Source organism: Rhineura floridana, chromosome 15 (genome assembly GCF_030035675.1).
Source record: "Rhineura floridana isolate rRhiFlo1 chromosome 15, rRhiFlo1.hap2, whole genome shotgun sequence".
In the NCBI taxonomy this organism is placed as follows: domain Eukaryota; kingdom Metazoa; phylum Chordata; class Lepidosauria; order Squamata; family Rhineuridae; genus Rhineura; species Rhineura floridana.
This window is the reverse complement of record NC_084494.1, coordinates 27372937-27392348: the sequence shown is the minus strand read 5'-3', so window position 1 is coordinate 27392348 and position 19412 is coordinate 27372937. Positions and strand designations below refer to the sequence as shown.

Genomic DNA, 19412 nt, shown 5'->3' with positions numbered 1-19412 from the left:
AAGAAGAGCCTGCTGGGTAAGGCCAGTGGTCCATCTAGTCCAGCATCCTGTTCTCACAGTGACCAACCAGATGCCTTCGGGAAGCCCTCAAGCAAGATCTGAGGGCAACAGTACCCTCTCCTCCTGTGATTTCCAGCAATTTGTATTCAGAAGCATACTGCCTCTGACTGTGGACAATCTAGTCTCCCATAAAATGCTCCCAACACAGCATCAGTCCAGGTCAATGTGGGGAATTAAAATAGCAGCTAAACCCATTCTCCCAACACCCCATTCAGAGTTTTGCAATTTTGACTAACGTACACACTGTTGCAAGCAATGTCTCCTAATATAATACATTTTGTATGTTATTTTCACAAATATATAGTCACTTTCATGCATATTTTTCCCTAATATATGCATTTTTGTAAACATTGTTTGGTTGGGTACAGCGCTGAAAAAGTGGGGTAAGTGTGATTTTGAAGGATGGCTGTCTTTCAGTCCTCATGTCCTTCTGGCAAGTGTGAATTTGAAAGACTCAGCTTTAAATGTGAACTTCATCAAATCTCCCACCCTCCCACACCATTCCTACTGCCCGGTATGCCTGCCAAGGCTCTCTGATAGAGGAGAAGGCCCATCAGAGTGAGCTTTGTCGAGGCCCTCTCAAATCTGAAGCTAGTCTTGGCAAGTTAGATGTAAGCTATGAGCCTAGTAGACTTAGAACTACCACACACACACACACACACACACACACACACCATGCCAGATGGGTTGGATGCGAGGAGTCATTGTTGAGAAAAAAGCATTCTGGAGATACTCGGAGGCATGGTTCTAGTTATGCATGCCCCAGGGGTGGTTGCATAGAACACATTCTGGGATGAACTACTGGTGGGCTAGTCCTGGTTCCAAGCAAACCCTTCTTATAAGCATCCCAGAGGGGCCTGGCCATAAGTGCAGATGGTCCAAGATGGAGAAGCATGTTTTGCTTCACGGTTGTGAACTTAAGAAGAACTGCTGGGTTTCCGATCATGTGATTATTGAGTCCTTGTTTTGCTTCTCTGGAAGGAACCTCAGTCATTGTGGAACTGCAAAGCTGAGCTGCCATAAGACGATGAGGCTGAAACAGGCGAACCTCCTGCTGGGAATTTCCTTCCTGCTCTGCACTCCTAGCAGTCCCACAGGTAAGTCCAAGGGACGATGGGAAAACCCTGTGCCTGTTTTGATGTGGGATAAGGCAACGTATCCCCATATATGGATTCTATAAGCTTAGCTTTGGCTTGGAAGGGAAGGTATTTTCTATGTCTTTTGAATTCTGTCCCCAACTCTGAAAAGGAAACAATATCTAGCAAGATTATTGCAAAACAAACTGAGATTTCTCAAAAATATATCATGTTTTTCTGTTGACAACCATATCTTAGGATATTTGTACTAGTCACTGAATTTTAATCCAGATTCTGCATTTGCAAGATCAGTTCCCTAGACCTGCCCATCTGCAACCTTTTGGCAAACATGTTCTGTGGATTTGATTGCCCAGTACCTAGGACATATATGTGTATATATGGACATTCTGGCCCCTAGTTCTCAAACCTAATGCTCACTGTAATTTTCACTGGGTAATATTCAGCGCTTAGTCCTATTCAGAGTAGACACATTGAAGTTAATAGAAATGACAAACGTGTTGTATCCAACTAAGTTCCATCAGAGTTAGGACGATTGAAATTAATACCTAAATTAATTACGGCCATTAATTTCTCTCCTCTGGTGAGGACTAGCTTTGGATACAACCCATTAGTTCCAATGCAGAGGGACTATAACTCAATGGTAACAAGCTTGTTTGCACGCAGAAGGTCCTTACTTCAGTCCCTGGCATCTCCTATCAAAAGGGATCAGGAAAGAGGTCCATGACCTCTACCTGAATACTTGAAGAACCTCTGCCAGTCAGAATAGACAACATTGGGCTAGATCAGGGCTGGGAAACCTGTGGCCCTTCAGATATTGTTGAATTCCAGCTCCCATCAATCCCATCCAGCATGCCTGACAGCCATCTGATGGATATCTGAGAGTTATATGGAGGGCCACAGGTTCTCCACATTTGGGCTAAATGGACAAAATAATTTGACCAGTGTTATGGCAGCTTCCACTCTGCAAATGTTTGGATGTTCAAGCTATCAACCAGTCTCATTTGTCACGCAGCATGTCCTGACCCCAACAGCCATGGGTCAGGGATGCTGAAGTTGCAACCAACATTGCATATCCTACATTGGACAAGGGGTTGGACTGGATAACATCTAAGGTTCCTTCCAACTCTATAATGCTATAGCTCTGAGTAGCGTTACTGCCCAGTTTCATCAAAAGGGATTTTTTTGAAAATGGAAACATCTAGGGATTTTAGGGAAAACAAATACAATTTCTTCTGGGGGTGGGGGGTGGGGGCAGTCTGTACTTATAATTTTTTGGCATGTGTAATAATTAATAGGTCATCTTATAATAATGAGCACTAAGCACTTGGTTGCATGGAGGGAAAATCGGGAACCAATGACGGTAATTATCCCATTAGCAGCTCTGTAGACGTCCCTTCTATGAAATGCACCCTGTTCTTTCTTTCAAAGGCACAAATACACTCCATTAAAATGTTCTTGGTTAGCACAATATTCCCTGTATGGAACCCTGCTTGGCAAATGCTCTACTCCATGTAGTTAATAAAATCAGACCAAGATTTATTTATTCATTTGCCAGTTGAGGGTCAGACAGCTATCCCACAGTAAAAATTGTCTGCTGAGGGATAGCTCTCTGCAGATCCCAAATGAAGCCAGCCCTCTGTGTGTGTGTGTGTGTGTGTGTGTGTGAGTGTGTGAGTATGTGAGTGTGTGAATGAGTGAGTGTGTGAGTGTGTGAGTGAGAGAGAGAGAGAGAAATGCACCTCCCTTCCTTAATTGGCACCCATGAATCAGGGCAGGAAAGGCAACAGGGTGGTAGGAGTGACTGCAGAGCAAGGTGGAAGCATATCCCAAAGAAGACTTCTCCTTGGCCAAGCCAAATAGTTAAGGATGACTCAGGGAAGGTCCACAAATTAGGGATGGGGAAGAATTTCGATTCAGTTCACATTTCAAGCAGAATCTATCAAATTCACACTTTCTGAAATATTATGAGAACCAAAATGCAGCAGCTCCCGAAATTTGTACTTACCCTAATGTTGCTCTGCAGATCTCCAACCAACGTTTACCAAAGTGTCTAGATTTGAGGAAGGTGTACATAAAAAGGAATATATTTGTAAAAATAAAATAAAAAATGCACAAAAATGCATTGTACTCAGATAAATTCCTTGCAAGAATGAATACATTAGTCAAAACTGTTTATTAGGAGAAATTTGTGCTAAAATGCTGAAGAACTTTCATGAGGACTTTTTTTTAAAAAATCGCAAATTGCTGCAGAAATAGGAACTGAATTTAAGATAGGAAAAATGAGAGAACTGAGAGAACTGAGACTGACAGATCCTTCTATCCCTACCACAAATACAAAGAACCAGAGGGACATTGAGGAAGCCTGACTCTGGTTGTCGGAAGTGGGTCCTCTGCCTGAGATTGCTGGATGTTGATGCCAGCCCAGCATTGGGAGATGAGAACAAACTTGCTTCAAATAATTGAATCTTAGAGTTGGAAGGGACCTTAAAGATTATCTAGTCCAACCCACTGTCTATGCAGGAAGTCTGCCGCTACCGCATCCCTGATAGGGAGCCATTCAACATTTGCTCTACCCCTCAATCAAAACCAATCTGGAAAAAAAATAACATATTTAAGGCCCACCTAATATTGTTTACGGATGTTGCTTCAACAAACATTAGTTAGGCTTTATTATTGTTGTTGAGATTTTTAATGTTTTAATGTATTTGTATGTTTTTATTTTGTATGTCGCCCAGAGTGGCTGGACAGCCAGCCAGATGGGCGACTAATAAATTTAATAAATAAATAAAAAATAAGTTATTTACTTTGATTCAAGAAAATGTTACAATTTTAATTTCCAGAAAAAGAAAATGTGAAATGAGATTATGCCAGAGAGACTCAGGGCTTAATTTTAGAGGTGCAAGAGTGGTGTATGCATTCAATGATGAAGAAACGGCACTCATCATTTCAGAAGTTCAAAACGTTGGATCATTTTTCTTTTGACAATAAGGCATTGCCATATCAGTCAAGATTTGATTTAATTTAAAGAGGGAGGCAGAGAGCAGTTTGAGGAGGAAAGCAAGGGGACAAGGGGCCCACTGAGAGCCTGTGCCCACAGGCCCACAGAAACATGCCTTCAGCCTTGCAGATGGGAGGTGGAGTCCATCAACTTACATCAAGCGTGAGAGAATTTAATCTTCACTTTGAGCCCCACAAGACTGGGGTTTTTTTGTGTGTGTGCAGATGTATTCTGAAAAAAAAAATTTATTTATTTAATATCCCGCCCTTCCTCCCAAAAGAAATCCAGCGTAGCAAACAGGTGAGATAGCAATAAAAACATCTGTGGAAATGGACTGCCTTCAAGTGAATTCCAACTTATGGACAGAGCTTGGAAAAGTTACTTTTTTGAACTACAACTCCCATCAGCCCCAGACAACATGGCCACTGGATTGGGCTGATGGGAGCTGTAGTTCAAAAATGTAACTTTTCCAAGCTCTGCTTATGGAGACCTTACGAATAGGGTTTTCCTGGTAAGCGGTATTCAGAGGTGGTTTACCATTGCCTTCCTCTGAGGCTGAGAGGCAGCGACTGGCCCAAGGTCACCCACTGAGCTTCATGGCTGTGTGGAGATTCGAACCCTGGTCTCCCAGGTCATAGTCTAGCACCTTAACCACTACACCATACTGGCTCTATAGAACATCTTAAAAACAAATCATCTTAAAAAAATATTTAGAAACAAAACATCTAAAAAACATCTTTTACAAATTTTTAAAAGCGTCTTTAAAAACAATCCCAGCAGAGATGCAGACTGGGATAAGGCCTCTACTTAAAAGACTTGTTGAAAGAGGAAGGTCTTTAGTGGGTGCTGAAAACAAAGACTGTGCCTGTCTAATATTTAAAGGGGTTGAGTTATAAGGGGGTAGGTGCCACAATACTAAAAGTCCCCTTGCTATGTCATGCGGAACGGACCTCCTGATAAGATGTATCTTGTCAAAATGTCATTGTCACAATAACAGTGCATTAGTGGTGGATTTTTACTGGACCATCCACACGTCATTCCACTTTCTTGGTACATTTGTGGTATATAAAATTACAGGATTTCAGCAGGAAGTTAGGAGACATGCACCAGTTTTGCAGGCACAAACAATGTTGGGAGTTGGATTGAATATAACCACCCTGCTACCATCAAGAGCACAAATCATCATGCATGTGCAATAAAAAGGATGTCTGGAGGGGCCCTTAGGAGCCTCATCATGCCCAGAGAAGTGAACTGTGTGTCCTCCAACCCTGGATGTTTCTGTTTTGCCTTCCTTCAGCCCTCAGCACCAACTACTCCGTGGTCCAGTTTCCATCACAGGTCAGTGCCATTGTGGGAGACAACGTCACACTGAAATGTGCCTTCTCCATTCAGATAAAGGCCACCTCGGCCAAAGGGGCCATGTCCTGGTTCAAAGGGCCAAAGGGGACAGAATCTGTGATCATTCCGGGACACCGCTTCAGCCTGACTTATCCAGACACCTTTCTCAGTCCAGGAGAGGGACTGCTGGTCATCACCAATGTCTCCTTGGAGGATGCTGGGAACTACATGTGCCAAGTGATGTTGTGGGGAGAAGGGGAGATACATGGTAATGGGGTCAAGCTCAATGTTTATGGTAAGACAGACCGGTTACGGATAGTCTCACTGGACAATTTTGGCTGACCTCACTGGCAGCTTTGTCTTACCAAAAATTTATTCTGCATTTATACAGTATATTTTGCACCTACCATGCTTCTTTGTTCAGGGTCTCTGAAGGGCAGGGACAGCCAATGTGGTGCCCTCCAGATGTCGTTGGACTACATCTCCCATGCTCCCTGGCCATTGGCCATACTGGTTGAGGCTGATGGAAGATGGAGTCCAACATCATGTGGAAGGCACCAGGGTGACTACCCCTGCTGGAGGGACTCGCATCAAAAGACAGGTGTGATGGCAATGCTCATATATAGCAAACACTACAAAGGCTTCCATGGGATGGGGAGTCAGTTTTCCCTGGATGAGCCATAATCACCAGATTTCTAGATTTCATTTCTTAAAAAGTAAGTTAGTTTCTAGCACTTATAGAATATGCCAAATGTATTCGCACTATTCTTATTTTTGTGTGAGAAACTAGCCTGCTCCCCTCTTTCAATGTTTTACTTTGCCATCCCGCTAAGAACAAACAAATGCCAACACCCGTGAGACAATATCCTTGTCTTAATCATAGATGCATATATGGATTCTACACAAATGCGTTTAAAAATAAACCAATCCAACCTTATTATCCTCTTAAAAATTCTCTCCTCCATCCTGTTCCCGCAGAATCTCTTTTTACCAGTTCACTCTCAGTTCCAGAAGTCCTCTTTTGCAGCTTTTCCTGGCTGGTCACAAAAAGGAAAAGTTCTCTTTGTTTCACTTGCAAATGCACCTGAATTGTTGTCTTTCTGCTGTCCCCTTCAGGAGAAGCAGGGAAATCATGTGCACATATTAGCTGTCAAAAGTATATTTCAAGAGTCAGCTGGCTTCAGTTGTGCATGCTTACCTTTTCTTTATTTCATTTTTTTTATCCCCTGGTCCACCAGTGTGTTTTAAAGGTATAAAACAAGAAAGCGTACTCAGGAGCTCTTAACTGCAAAGACACAACTAATCTCTTTTAAGTTATTCTAAAACTGCATTCTTGCAAAGGGTTAAACAGGGGATGGACCAGGGCCTCGCATGCAAACCCCACCCTGTTGTGCACTCCCTGCTCTTTAGGTCTTTGCATGATTAGTGCAAAGGTCTGGAAGTTGGTTTTTTTTAAGGCAAGTTCAACTGAACATGTTTAGGAGCTATCTCTGTGATCAGAAACCCTGGTAAGCCAGGATCCCTCACTTGCAAGGAAGCTTTTAAGTGCGATCAATCAGGCTTAAAAGCTCTCTTCAGACCTTTCTGCTAATCCAACCTTTGTCAGCCTAGTGCCTTCCAGAGGTTTTGGACTACAACTCCCATCAATCCCAGCCGCATATTTCTGCATGAAATTTTCTGTACTGTATGTTATGTATGTAATTTTCATGAATATATGCATTTTGGGGGCACACTTTTTCCAAATTTGCACATTTGTGGAAATTATTTGGTTGGAGAACTGCATCACAACATTTAGAAAAGTGTGAATCTGGAAGTTTCAGTTTGCATATACCAGGAATGCGGAACCTCCCCCCGCCCCCTGAATGACAACTCCCATCAGCCTCAGCAAGTATGGCCAATGGCCAAGGATGATGGGAGTTTTGCAATGCAGTTCACCAACCAAACAATATTTTTAAAAATGTATGTGTTAGGGGGAAGTGTGCGTAAAAATGAATATGAGTGAAATTAACATACAAAATGCATTCTATTATGAGAAATTGCTTGCAAAAATGTGAATATTAGTCAAAATTGCCTACAAAATGTGTTTTATTAGGGGAAAGTCACACTAAAATGCTGAAGAATTTTCATGAGTTTTTTTTAAAAAAATCACAAATTGCTGTAGCAACGTGGAGAACTGAATTTCAGAATGGAAAAATAAGGAACTGTAAGAATTGAAATGTAGAGATCTTTCCATCCCTGATTGGTAACTATTCTCTTTATTTGCCTGTCACAGCTCGCCCCTCCCACCCCGTCATTTTCCTGCAGTTCCAAGCTAAGCCTAAGTCCAAATGGATCCTCGTTTGCGGAACTGACGGCTTCTACCCTGCTCCCGTGTGGCTGAAGTGGTATCATTCTGGACTCAAGTTGGCTTCCTTCCAGCAGGATTGTTCAGGCCCCACTGGGTTCTTCCAGGCTTCTAGCCTCCTGGACTTGCCTCATCCTGACCAGAGGGCAAGTTACACTTGCAGCGTGGAGCACCCATCCTTGTCCAAACCAATGAGTGTTCAGTACTTTTATGGTGAGTGGGTGCAGAAGATCCTGGATTATTTAGAGCACTTCCACCCTCTTGTGGTGGTGTGGGAATGGGCCCTAACTCGGTGGCAGAACATCTGCTTTGCATGCAGAGGTCCCAGGTTCAATCCCTGGCATCTCCAGGTAGGGCTGGGAGTGACGCCAGCCTATCTGAAATCCTGGAGAGCCACAGCCAGTCACTTAGCTAGATGGACCAAAGGTCTGACTCAGTACGAGGCCAGCTTTCTGCATTCCTATGAGCATGCACGGAAGGTTTAGGGTCTCACAAGCAGAACTGCAGTCATGTCCCTTCAGGTTATAGGGATGATGGCTTCTCTCAAATAGTTACAAACTCATTCAAACTGGCTTGCAAAAGTTCTAGTTTGTTTTTCTCAATCAAGTTTTCCCCCAATATTGTTTTTATTAGCAAGGTGATATCAGTGCCATTGCATTAAAATTCATCAGCACAACTGGATTTAAATGTTTAAAGAAAGAATACCCCAAAGTACAAAAGCGGGAGGCATAATTGCACAGACAAGCTCAATCTGGCAAGCTCATTTGTCCAGAAATGAAAACTAGCAGAAAAATGCCACAAAATCAGAATCGATTGCTTTTTAGAACGTAAGTATCTTCAAGCAACATTTCAACACTGGAAGGATTTGTGAGGGTTGGGAACCTCAGACATCAGAGGGGGAATGCAGCCCTTCAGCCCTCACTGTCTGGCCCTCAGGACCCATCCTTCCTCACCAGTGCCTTCCTCATGTGCTTTTGCCTGGCTGAAATGTAGCTGAAATGAACTGTCTTAGGGCTTGTCCACATTTGAGCATTATTTAGCTGTTACCCCACTTTTACCCCATTCGAATTAGACCAGAGTAGTCCATCCCACATGCATTTGAATGCATATATGAGGAGCAACTTTGGTCCCTTCCGTTCATACAGAAGTGATGATGGATCCACCCACCCCAAAACACTGAAAGAAATAATCTGCAACTCTGAGCAGAGAGGTTTGGAGCCTGATTTTCCCCAATTTATTGGATTATCTCTGTATCGGATTAAAGCCAAATTTACCGTGAAAAAGCATCGAGATTGGTGTTGTTTGAGGGTAACATATGGACTATGCATATTAAATGGGGATACAAACAGCTGGAAACATGCTGGAAATTCCTGTGTGGGCAAGCCCATAATGCCTCCTGCTGGAGGATGGAGGATGAAGGTGTGTGTGTGTGTGAAGGCATTTTTCATGTAATAGTTGTATGTCCAAATGGACACCTAGCTTTTGGCCACCCAGCGGACACAAATAGATACATAAAATGTAATTCATGAAGCAAGAACACAAATTCAGAATGGAAGCCACCGAAACATTGACTAGAGGTATGAAATGTTAGTGAAACTGAATAAATAAAATAAACAAACATAGGAGTAAATTGCACAATAATTCTTAAGTTTATTACAAGCCACCAGTCTTTCTGAAAAAAACTTCTTAACAAAATCTCCCTGTACACTGTGATGTCTAGTTCTCTGTATCTAGTTCTCTGTATCTTTATATATATAAGAATTCTGCTACAGCAGGGCATGGATCATATGCAGAAATTCTTAATTTTAATTTGCTTTTTAATTAATGTATTTACTAGTGGGTGGGAAGGCTAATAAGATTTTTGGTACGCTAGTAACATGTAAATGCATTTTCAAGGCTGTATTCACTTCTTCTTTTTAAGTTTGAACCACTTTCTCCTTAATCCAAATGTCAGGGCTCATACGTGCTAGAGAGGTTTCCATGTGCAAGCCATCAGAATAAAAAAATGGACACCCAGGAACAATTCCTTTAAAAATGTGTACGTGTGTGCCCGTGTGTGTGTGTATAATCTTTGACTTTTGCATGGTACAAAAGTGTCCCATTTGTTGCTCCACCAACATTTGCCTTTGCCTCTGTCCACAGCTGGCATATGGCCCTGGGAAGGTTCTCTATAAGGAAATGCAGCCTTCAGTCTGAACAAGGTTCCCTAACCCTGGCATTGCCTATTACAGGGATTTTTCTTGTTCCAATATTGGATAACCGCCTCTGCCCCCATCCCCCAATGCACCATTAACCTGCCCTCCCTTGGGAAAAGATGCATTTAAAAGTTTTACATTTTAAATGATGTTGATTTATTTAGAGATCAATCCTATAGGCGACCACACCAATCTACTCATAACACACCATAGATTCTCCTCTTTCTAGAGCCACAAAGTCAAGTCAGCCTATCCTCCTCAGTGATTGAAGTCCTGAATTTACTAAAGATTGGAGTAATCTCTGGTATCACCATTGGCTTTCTTATACCAGGTATGGAATAATCCTTTCCCTCCCTATCCCTCTCCTAGAATGCACTGAACTTAGGTATATCTGTTGTTGTTTTTCAACTGATGGCATGACTACTCTCCTCTTTTGACACTACTCATTCTTTCCCTGGTTAGTTCTGCTTGGATGTCATTTTCTCAGGCTGTGGTTTCATCCACCTTCTGGGTAATTCACATGGGCCATCCCACCCAATCACATGCAATGAATGGAATGAGGTCACAGTGCTACATACACAGCCAGACTTGATGATGTCACTAGGGCAAGTGAAGGCAGCTGTAAATGAGGGCATTGTAATTAACCACAAAACATTTTCTTTTCTTTTATGTGTTTATATGCCCCTGAGAACGATGGGATGAACATGAGGCAGAGGTGGCTTTCAGCATTGCCCAAATTGATTGCAAAAAACTTTTTCATTACTTTTGGTCCAGCTCTAATTTATATGATTTATATGATTAGGTTGGGTGACCAGTTCCAAAAAAGGACAGTGTTCCTGTCATTTTTCAGTAGCATGGAAAGGGCCATAGATTAATGGTTGAGCACATGCTTGCATGCAAAAGGTCCCAGTTTCAATTCCCACTATTTCCTGGTATGGTTGGAAAGGACCTCTGCCTGAAATCCTGGAGATCTGCTGCCAGTCAGTGCAGGCAGTACTGAGCTAAATGAATCAAAGGTTTGACTTGGTATAGGGATGGGATCTGCATTTTGGTGCCAGTTCAGTTTTCGTTCTGTCAAACTTCCTTCCAGAAGGGTTAACTATTTGTGATAAATACCTATCTGGAGGGGTTATTTTGCAAAAATATCAATATTGATGTTTTTTAAAATATCATTTTTTCATAGCTTTTTAAAAAAAGATTAATATTTTCTCCAAAGAAGGAAAATACTAATATATCAATATTTTAGGTGAATTTTTTAAAAAATCTGCTTCAGCTGCAAAGGACCACTAGAAAAAAAACCCAATCTGCAAGCACCAAAAAATACATGAATAAATAGGAAATCTGGTGTCAAGTTTGAATTTTGCAAATCTCAAGCACATCCCTAACTTGGTCAGGCAGCTTCCTATGCTGATGGAATTTCAATAGGTTCCACTTATCTCATATAGAAGGAGCCTGGCATCCTCTTCACTTAGCCACTCTAGGACTGAACTAATGTCCACATCATTGTAAATAGATCACTCTTACTGTCAGTTATGTATTGGTAAATCTCATGAACATCTATGGGGCTTCTCAAATGATTTTAGGGTTGTAGTCTAGAATTGTAAAGGTATTAACACACATCTCCGAGTTTTGACCCAAGCTTGTCAACCGATGAGAAAAAAAAACTGTCTTGACACAAAGAATTCAGCAGCAAAGGCTTTTTCACAGCATGGAAATTAAAAGGATCACCTGCCGATGTCTGCCAATTGTGCTGCTGTGCAAGGCAGAGCCTCGGCAGCTGGCTGAAAAATTGGCAACTTTAGCCGGCTCCACAGTTCAGTCTTTTCTTTTCATGTCAAGCAGACTATCTGTCAAGGAGATGGAGTGATGGGGAAATCTACTTCTCTCCCCATGCACACACTGTTTTAAGATACAGGAGCCCTGCAAAGAGGGGAGTTGACAATTCTGTCTAAGGCTCATATGGTTACCTGCTTCTTTGACAGTATGACTTTGTTTCTCTTCTACAGCATGCATAGGTTGCTGCAAAAAACATTCAAGAAGATCTCTGGTAGGTTGTGCCACAGAATCGCAACACTGGGCCCTAGGCTCTGCCATCAGGGGGCCCTTCTAAGAGCAAAGGCAGGTATAGTTTTTGAAGAACAATGAGGCTAGTTCATTCAGTACAAGCATGCTTTTGTTTCCAGAGTTGAAATCTGGGATGGAGAGAATTGTAGTTCTGTTTATTTGTAGCAAAACCCCTGCCTATTGGTTAGCGCCTGTGAAACTACCAAGACATCTTTCCCTGTACTTGCTGGAACAGATTTGTAGCAGTATTAAAAGTGTTTCCATTTTAAAAATATGATGCAGTATGAATGTATAAACAGATAGATGTGTACGTATGTGGTGATTTAAAAAAATATAAAGTAGGCTGCCCAGTAGCAGCATGGAATGAAGGGCAGGTTGACTCAGGATTCAGCTTGTGAGACTATAAATGGTAAAGCTGGGAATTAGCTCTCTCTTCACACAGAGGTGAATAATTCACCGTTTTCACTTTAAAATACTACATTTGGCTTCATTCTGATTTATGCTGCCTTTTGTATTAGCACTTCACCAGTCAGCTACGACGATCCCCAGTTATCTGGTTGCCAGCTTTTCAACTGACTTCTGTTGCAATGCCTTTAACAGCAGCTTAATGTACAGACCTGAGGTGCTAATGTCTGTTTCCTTGTTGTGAATAGCTATCTGCTGATTTCGGCAGATCAAGCAGCTGTTCAAGAAACAAAAGAAAATCAGGAAAATAAATAAAATAAATAATTAATAATAATGTATTGGCAAATCCAGAAGTGCAGGGTCCCTTCATGATAGTCATGCCATACCCCCTCACAGCTCCGCCCCGTTATTCACTTGCTTGCTCTGTCATCATCTCCACACTCCTCAGTCTTTCCCACACATGCCTTCTTCCACAATAGCAGACATCTCTATGAGCCAATTAGCATGAAAGGGGAGTGTGTTAGCTACTGAGAAAAGTCTTCTCAGTGGCTGACTCATTTTCACTCTGAATGGCTCCAAGCAGCAGGGACAAGGAAGCATGTTAGAAGACTCTTCTTAATGGATTCCCCTTTCATAGTGATTGGCTCGTAGGATGTTGGAGACATAGGGACCCTGCTACAAAAATGTGAGTCTAAGATCTCCCGAGACCCCGTATGACTATACCCCTAGGGGTTTTAAAATTGTAATTCCACCCCTCACCACATGGGGCTTGAAGTGGTTGAATCCAGGAAGAAGTCTGGCGCATGATTTTGCTGAGCATGTGAGCTGTCTCTGAGCTCTACCTCAGACAGCAGGTTTGGAAATGGAAGTAACAAGAAACCAAATCATGGTGTTTTTGATAAGGGTGATGTTGTTAGCTTGCTACCCACATATCACCAGGGAGTAGGGTTAGGGGAGAAATTCAGTTCTGTTTCCATATAAGGGTGAACGTACCTAATCCACACTTTTTGAGATAATTTGTGAACCACAACACAGTCATCCTTCAAAATTCACACTTATCTGAATTTTGCAATGCAGTTCTCCAGCCAAGTTAAGTGTGCAAAAATAACACACAAAAATGCATTATTAGCTTATCCACACAGGAGCATTACTTACTATAGATGCTATTTTTACCTCTACTTTCTATCTGCAGCATCCCCAGTAAAGGCTCAATGCCAGCTGCAAACACGGTGTTTTCTATTCACACTGAGGGGAAGGATCAATCACACAGTTTCTTAACGACCATATCCTGAAAGTTAACATTTCCACTCCCTCTGGTTGCTTGGCGACCGAGCATGTTCAGTTTGTTCTACCAGCTGCAATAGGCTCAATTTTAAAAAACAACCTGGAAGCACGATTATTTGCATTTTCGCTGATATGATACAGCTGAAATACAACTCTTTGTTTAAACAATGTTACACTTTTGCACACAACTTAGGGGGGAAAGAAAAAAAGGTACCATTTACAGCAACATAAAAAAGGAAAGTAACCCAAAGTTGCTTGTCAGCCTACAGGAAATAAAATGAACAAATGGAGGAGGACGGAGTGGGAGTGGAAAGGGAACAATTGACACACCCACCTAAAAGCATCAGAGCAAAACACCTGCAAGCACTAGAGATACGGAGTGAAGACTTTTTTTCTTCACTTTTCATATTGCCAGTGGATTGGGGTAGTACGGATTTATGAAAAACTGTGTGATAGCTTCTGTTTCCAGGTAAGATCATGTGAACCATGCAAATTAAAAGGAGATGTAAGTAGCACCAAACTGTCATGGCCCCATCAGAGGACTCATCAGACGAGGATGACTCAGGAGTAACAGCAGCAGACCCAGAAGCAGCAGACCCAGAAGGAGAAACGGAGGAAACTCCTGAGAACCCAGCTCCTTCTCCCCCTCAGCTGCAGAGCACCCCAGACACAGCTGAAGCCCTTCAGCCAGACGCAGCCAGTGAACAGGATACTCCCCCGTCACCTGCAGAACGTAGACAGCAGAAGGTCAGGCAGAAGAGGGGCAGGCCTGTCCACTTAAGGCCAAAATGCTGAGGGCTCACACCTGCTGACAAACCTGCTCCTTAAAAGACAAACCTTGGATTCAGCTTGTTGCTGACTACAATGTCAGGCGTGGCTTCGTGTGTTTCTAGTTTCCCTGAATCTTATCTTGGACTGACCCCTTGGCAATTGAACCTGGACCTCTACTGACCTCGCTTCTGGACTTCTGGCTTGGCACGTAAGCTTAGGAAGGGCCTTGCCCTTATCATGCTTCATCCTCGTTAGCCTGGCAGATTTACGACCAGACTGCCAGCTAAGGACTTTCCCGCCCTGATAACTACCCAGGAATTTCCAGCCCCCACCGGCACTGCTGTCTCAGTGCAGAGCTGACACAAACACACAGTAAATTACCGTAGGACTAGACAAGACTGGGAAAATGAGAAACTGACATTGACAGATTAGCCCATCCCTATCCAAGAGAGAGTAATAATGAATAAAGGAAGTTCAAAAGGATATCGTGAATGATAATATGGATCCAGATAGTCGAAAAACACATCAACTTTATTAAGAAGAGTGCTGTTGACATGGCCATTTATCTTACATGCGAACAGGATTATATTTACATGACCTGTTCTAGATAACTAACAAATCGCTTTCAGTGTCTCTCGGCAGACAGCACCTCTGAAGAGCCTCAACAAACTCACCTGCATCAAGAGACACTGACTGCAAAGGAAGACTCCACACCTCGGAAGAAGGAAGCTGATGCAACCACTGCTCACGGCAAAAAGAGGAGGGTGCTGGTGGTTGGAGACTTGTTGCTCAGGGGGGTAGAGGCACCGGTATGCCAGCCAGACAAAATGAATCGAGAAGTCTGTTGTCTCCCTGGGGCGCGCATCCGGGACGTCGCTGACAACCTGCCGAGTCTCATTGGGAAACAAGATAGGTACCCCTTTCTCCTCATCCATGTGGGCACAAACGACACGGCCAGAAACACCTTGGAACAGATCACCTCGGACTATGAGGCTCTGGGTAGGAAGGTCAAGCATTTGGGGGCGCAGGTGGTCTTCTCGTCAATTCTTCCCGTGAAGGATAGAGGACTACAAAGGGAAAGGAAGATACTGCAGGTCAACGACTGGTTACGCAGATGGTGTCAACGGGAGAGGTTTAGATTCTGGGACCATGGTCTAAGTTTCCTGGAGGGGGGACTGTTGGCAAGAGATGGGCTGCACCTCAAGAGGACTGGGAAAAATCTCTTTGGCAGAAGTATGGCAAAACTCATCAAGAGGGCTTTAAACTAAAGCCTCTGGGGGATGGAGATGATAGTTTAAAGATCGATCCAAAGACAGCGGGTTGTAAACGCAGCGATTTGAAGGGTACAGGAGACACTGGGAGAGAGAAAGGGATGCACGGCAAAGCTCACGGTATATTAATGGAGGAATCCAATCAGGACAAAAGAGACTTCTGGTGTCTATATACCAACGTGCGGAGCTTGGGAAACAAGCAAGGGGAGCTTGAAGTCTTAGTGCATCAAGGCAAATATGACTTCATAGGGATAACAGAAACTTGGTGGGATGACTCCCATGATTGGAATATAGCCATTCAAGGATATAAACTCTACAGAAAGAATAGAAGCAACAGAAAAGGAGGGGGAGTAGCATTATACGTCAAAGACAAATACACCTCTATGGAAATCCAAGAGAGCGAACAAAGTGGTCCGATAGAGACCATTTGGGTAAAAATAAATGGAGAAACAAATAAAACCGACATAGTAGTAGGTGTCTACTACAGAGCCCCTGGCCAAGAAGAGGTGGTAGATGAGGTCTTTCTCAAACAAATCTCTGAAATCTCAAGCAGGCAAGAAGTAGTAGTGATGGGGGACTTCAACTACCCGGATATCTGCTGGGAGACAAACTCTGCGAAGCACAAAGCCTCCAACAAATTCCTGATGGGCCTTGCTGATAATTTCCTCTTTCAAAAAGTAGAAGAAGGAACAAGGGGATTGGCAATCCTGGACCTGATCTTAACTAACACGGACGAATTGGTCACGGGAATTAAAGCGGTCGGTACCTTGGGGGAAAGTGACCACATAATGCTGGAATTCGGGATTCTGGGGAAAGCCAAAGAAGAATATAGTCAAACATGGACTTGGATTTCAGGAAAGCCGATTTTAGCAAGCTCAGGGAAATGATGGGTAGGATCCCGTGGCTAGATAGACTAAAGAAAAAAAGGAGCCCAAGAAGCGTGGGAGTTCATGAAGAACGTATTACAAAAAGCGCAATCGCAAACAATTCCAAAGAGGAAGAAAAATGGAAGACATCGGAAAAAGCCAATGTAGCTACACGGAAGACTGGTGGAGGAGGTAAAAGTAAAAAAGAGCATGTATAACGAATGGAAGGGAGGACACATCACCAAGGAAGAGTACCGACAAGCGGCTTGGGCTTGCAGGAATAGCGTAAGGAAAGCTAAAACTCAGAATGAGCTGAGGCTGGCGAGGGAAGCGAGGAACGACAAAAAGGGGTTTTTCAGATATGTTCGAAGCAAGAGAAAGACCAAGGAAACGGTGGGACTGCTGCTCAATGAGGATGGCAAAATGTTGACAGATAACGAGGAAAAAGCAGAACTGCTCAACACCTATTTTGCCTCCGTTTTCTCCCAAAAAGGGAACAGTGTGCAACCTTGCATCGGTAGCAATCTCAGTAAGGGGTCAGGACTGCAGTTCGAGATTGATAAGGAGATAGTCAGGAAATACCTAGTTAACCTAAATGAGTTCAAATCTCCAGGGCTTGATGAACTGCATCCCAGAGTATTGAAGGAACTTGCGGATGTACTCTCGGAACCTCTTGCCATCAACTTTGAGAAATCCTGGAGAACGGGAGAGGTGCCAGAGGATTGGAGATGGGCAAACGTCGTCCTGTTCTTTAAAAAGGGTAAAAAAGAAGATCCGGGGAATTACAGGCTGGTCAGTCTGACTTCAATACCGGGGAAGATATTAGAACGGATAATAAAAGAGTCCATTGACAACTATCTAGATGACAATGCTGTGATTAGAAGGAGCTAGCATGGGTTTGTCAAGAAAAAATCCTGTCAAACTAATCTCATCTCTTTTTTTGATCGGGTCACTAGCTTAGTAGATGGTGGAAATGCTGTAGATGTCATCTATCTAGATTGCAGCAAGGCGTTTGACAAAGTCCCCCACGACCTTTGGATTAGCAAACTAGTCAAATACGGACTACATGGAAATACTGTCAGGTGGATTCACAACTGGTTGGAAAACCGTACTCAAAGAGTGGTCGTCGGTGGCTCTGCTTCGAACTGGAAGGAGGTCTCGAGTGGAGTGCCACAGGGTTCTGTCCTGGGGCCGATACTCTTCAACATTTTTTTCAATGACTTAGATGATGGGGTGGAGGGAAGCCTTATGAAGTTTGCGGATGATACGAAACTGGGAAGGATAGCTAACACAATGGAAGACAGGAATAAAATCCAAAGGATTCTGCATTTAGGCCACAAAAACAAAATGCACGGGTACAGGATGGGAAATACCCGGCTTAGCAGTAGTGCGTGTGAGAAGGACCTTGAAATTGTAGTGGATCGCAAGTTGAACATGACCCAGCAGTGTGATGCTGCGGCAAAAAAGGCAAACGCGGTTTGGGGCTGCATAAACAGAGCTATAGTTTCTAGGTCGAGGGAAGTAATAGTCCCACTATATTCTGCATTGGTCAGGCCTTATCTGGAATATGTTTTTACATATGTTTATTTTGTATTTATTTTGTATTTATTTTGTATTTATTATGAGATTTTGAGATGTTTTTGTATTTTTATATTTTGTTGTACACCGCCCAGAGAGCTAATGCTAGTCGGGCGGTATAAAAATCTAATAAAATAAAATAAAATAAAAAATAAAATACTGCGTTCAGTTCTGGGCGCCTCATTTTAAGAAAGATATAGACAAGTTAGAGCGGGTTCAGAAGAGGGCGACAAGGATGATAGCCGGTATGGAGAACAAGTCTTATGAGGAAAGGTTGAAGGAACTTGGCATCTTCAGTCTGGTGAAGAGAAGGCTGAGGGGTGATATGATTGCACTCTTTAAGTACCTGAAGGGCTGTCACATAGAGGAGGGTACAGATTTGTTCTCTGCTGCCCCAGAGGGTAGGACTAGGTCTAATGGTTTTAAGTTGCAGGAGCGTAGATTCAGATTGGACATTAGAAGGAACTTCCTGACAGTAAGGGCAGTTCAGCAATGGAACCGACTGCCTAGGGAGGTGGTGGGACTCCCTTCACTGGATGTCTTCAAGCAGAGGCTGGACAGCTATCTGCAGGAGATGCTCTAGCTGTGGATTTCCTGCTGTGAGCAGGGGGTTGGACTGGATGGCCTACAAGGCCCCTTCCAACTCTATGATTCTATTCTATTCTATTCTATAACTGGTTGGGGGAGGGGGAACACATGGAGATGTGATATTAAATCTTTCTGCCTGACATCAGATCAGAAAGAGGTGCTCAATAGTTTTCCCAAGAAGTCACTGTTTAACTCCATTGAATGAGCTGATGAAGGAACCCACAGTACACCGGGGGCATAAAACCTGGAGTGATTGCAAACACTTGAGAGCTGCCACAAGGAACCTGTGGCTTAAGACTATTTTCGAGTGGCAGTTGTATTATCTGGCTCACCACATGCTGCGGGTTTATTCTTGCTTTCCAAACCACTTCTCTGGAGATTGCTTCCTCTTCGGCTGCTTTGCACATGTGGTTGTGGTTGTTGTTTTCTGTACAACAATTCTCCCCGAGAGCAGCAGAATGTTATCAAGCCCCATCACTCCCAGGGGGACTTGCTGTATTGCATTCAAAGCCTGCTGCAGCAAGGACTCCCATGCACAAGCCATGCCAGGCTA

General features: G+C 43.1%; 1 protein-coding gene across 1 annotated transcript; it reads left to right on the top strand.

Annotated features, from left to right (window-relative positions):
• Positions 1-1082: 1082 nt before the first annotated feature.
• Positions 1083-10374, top strand: LOC133370852 (signal-regulatory protein beta-1-like). Its single transcript, XM_061597729.1, has 4 exons — positions 1083-1157; positions 5453-5788; positions 7766-8050; positions 10262-10374. Exons 1-4 carry the CDS (start codon positions 1088-1090, stop codon positions 10372-10374), a joined length of 804 nt encoding a protein of 267 aa, XP_061453713.1. The 5' UTR covers positions 1083-1087.
• Positions 10375-19412: the final 9038 nt, after the last annotated feature.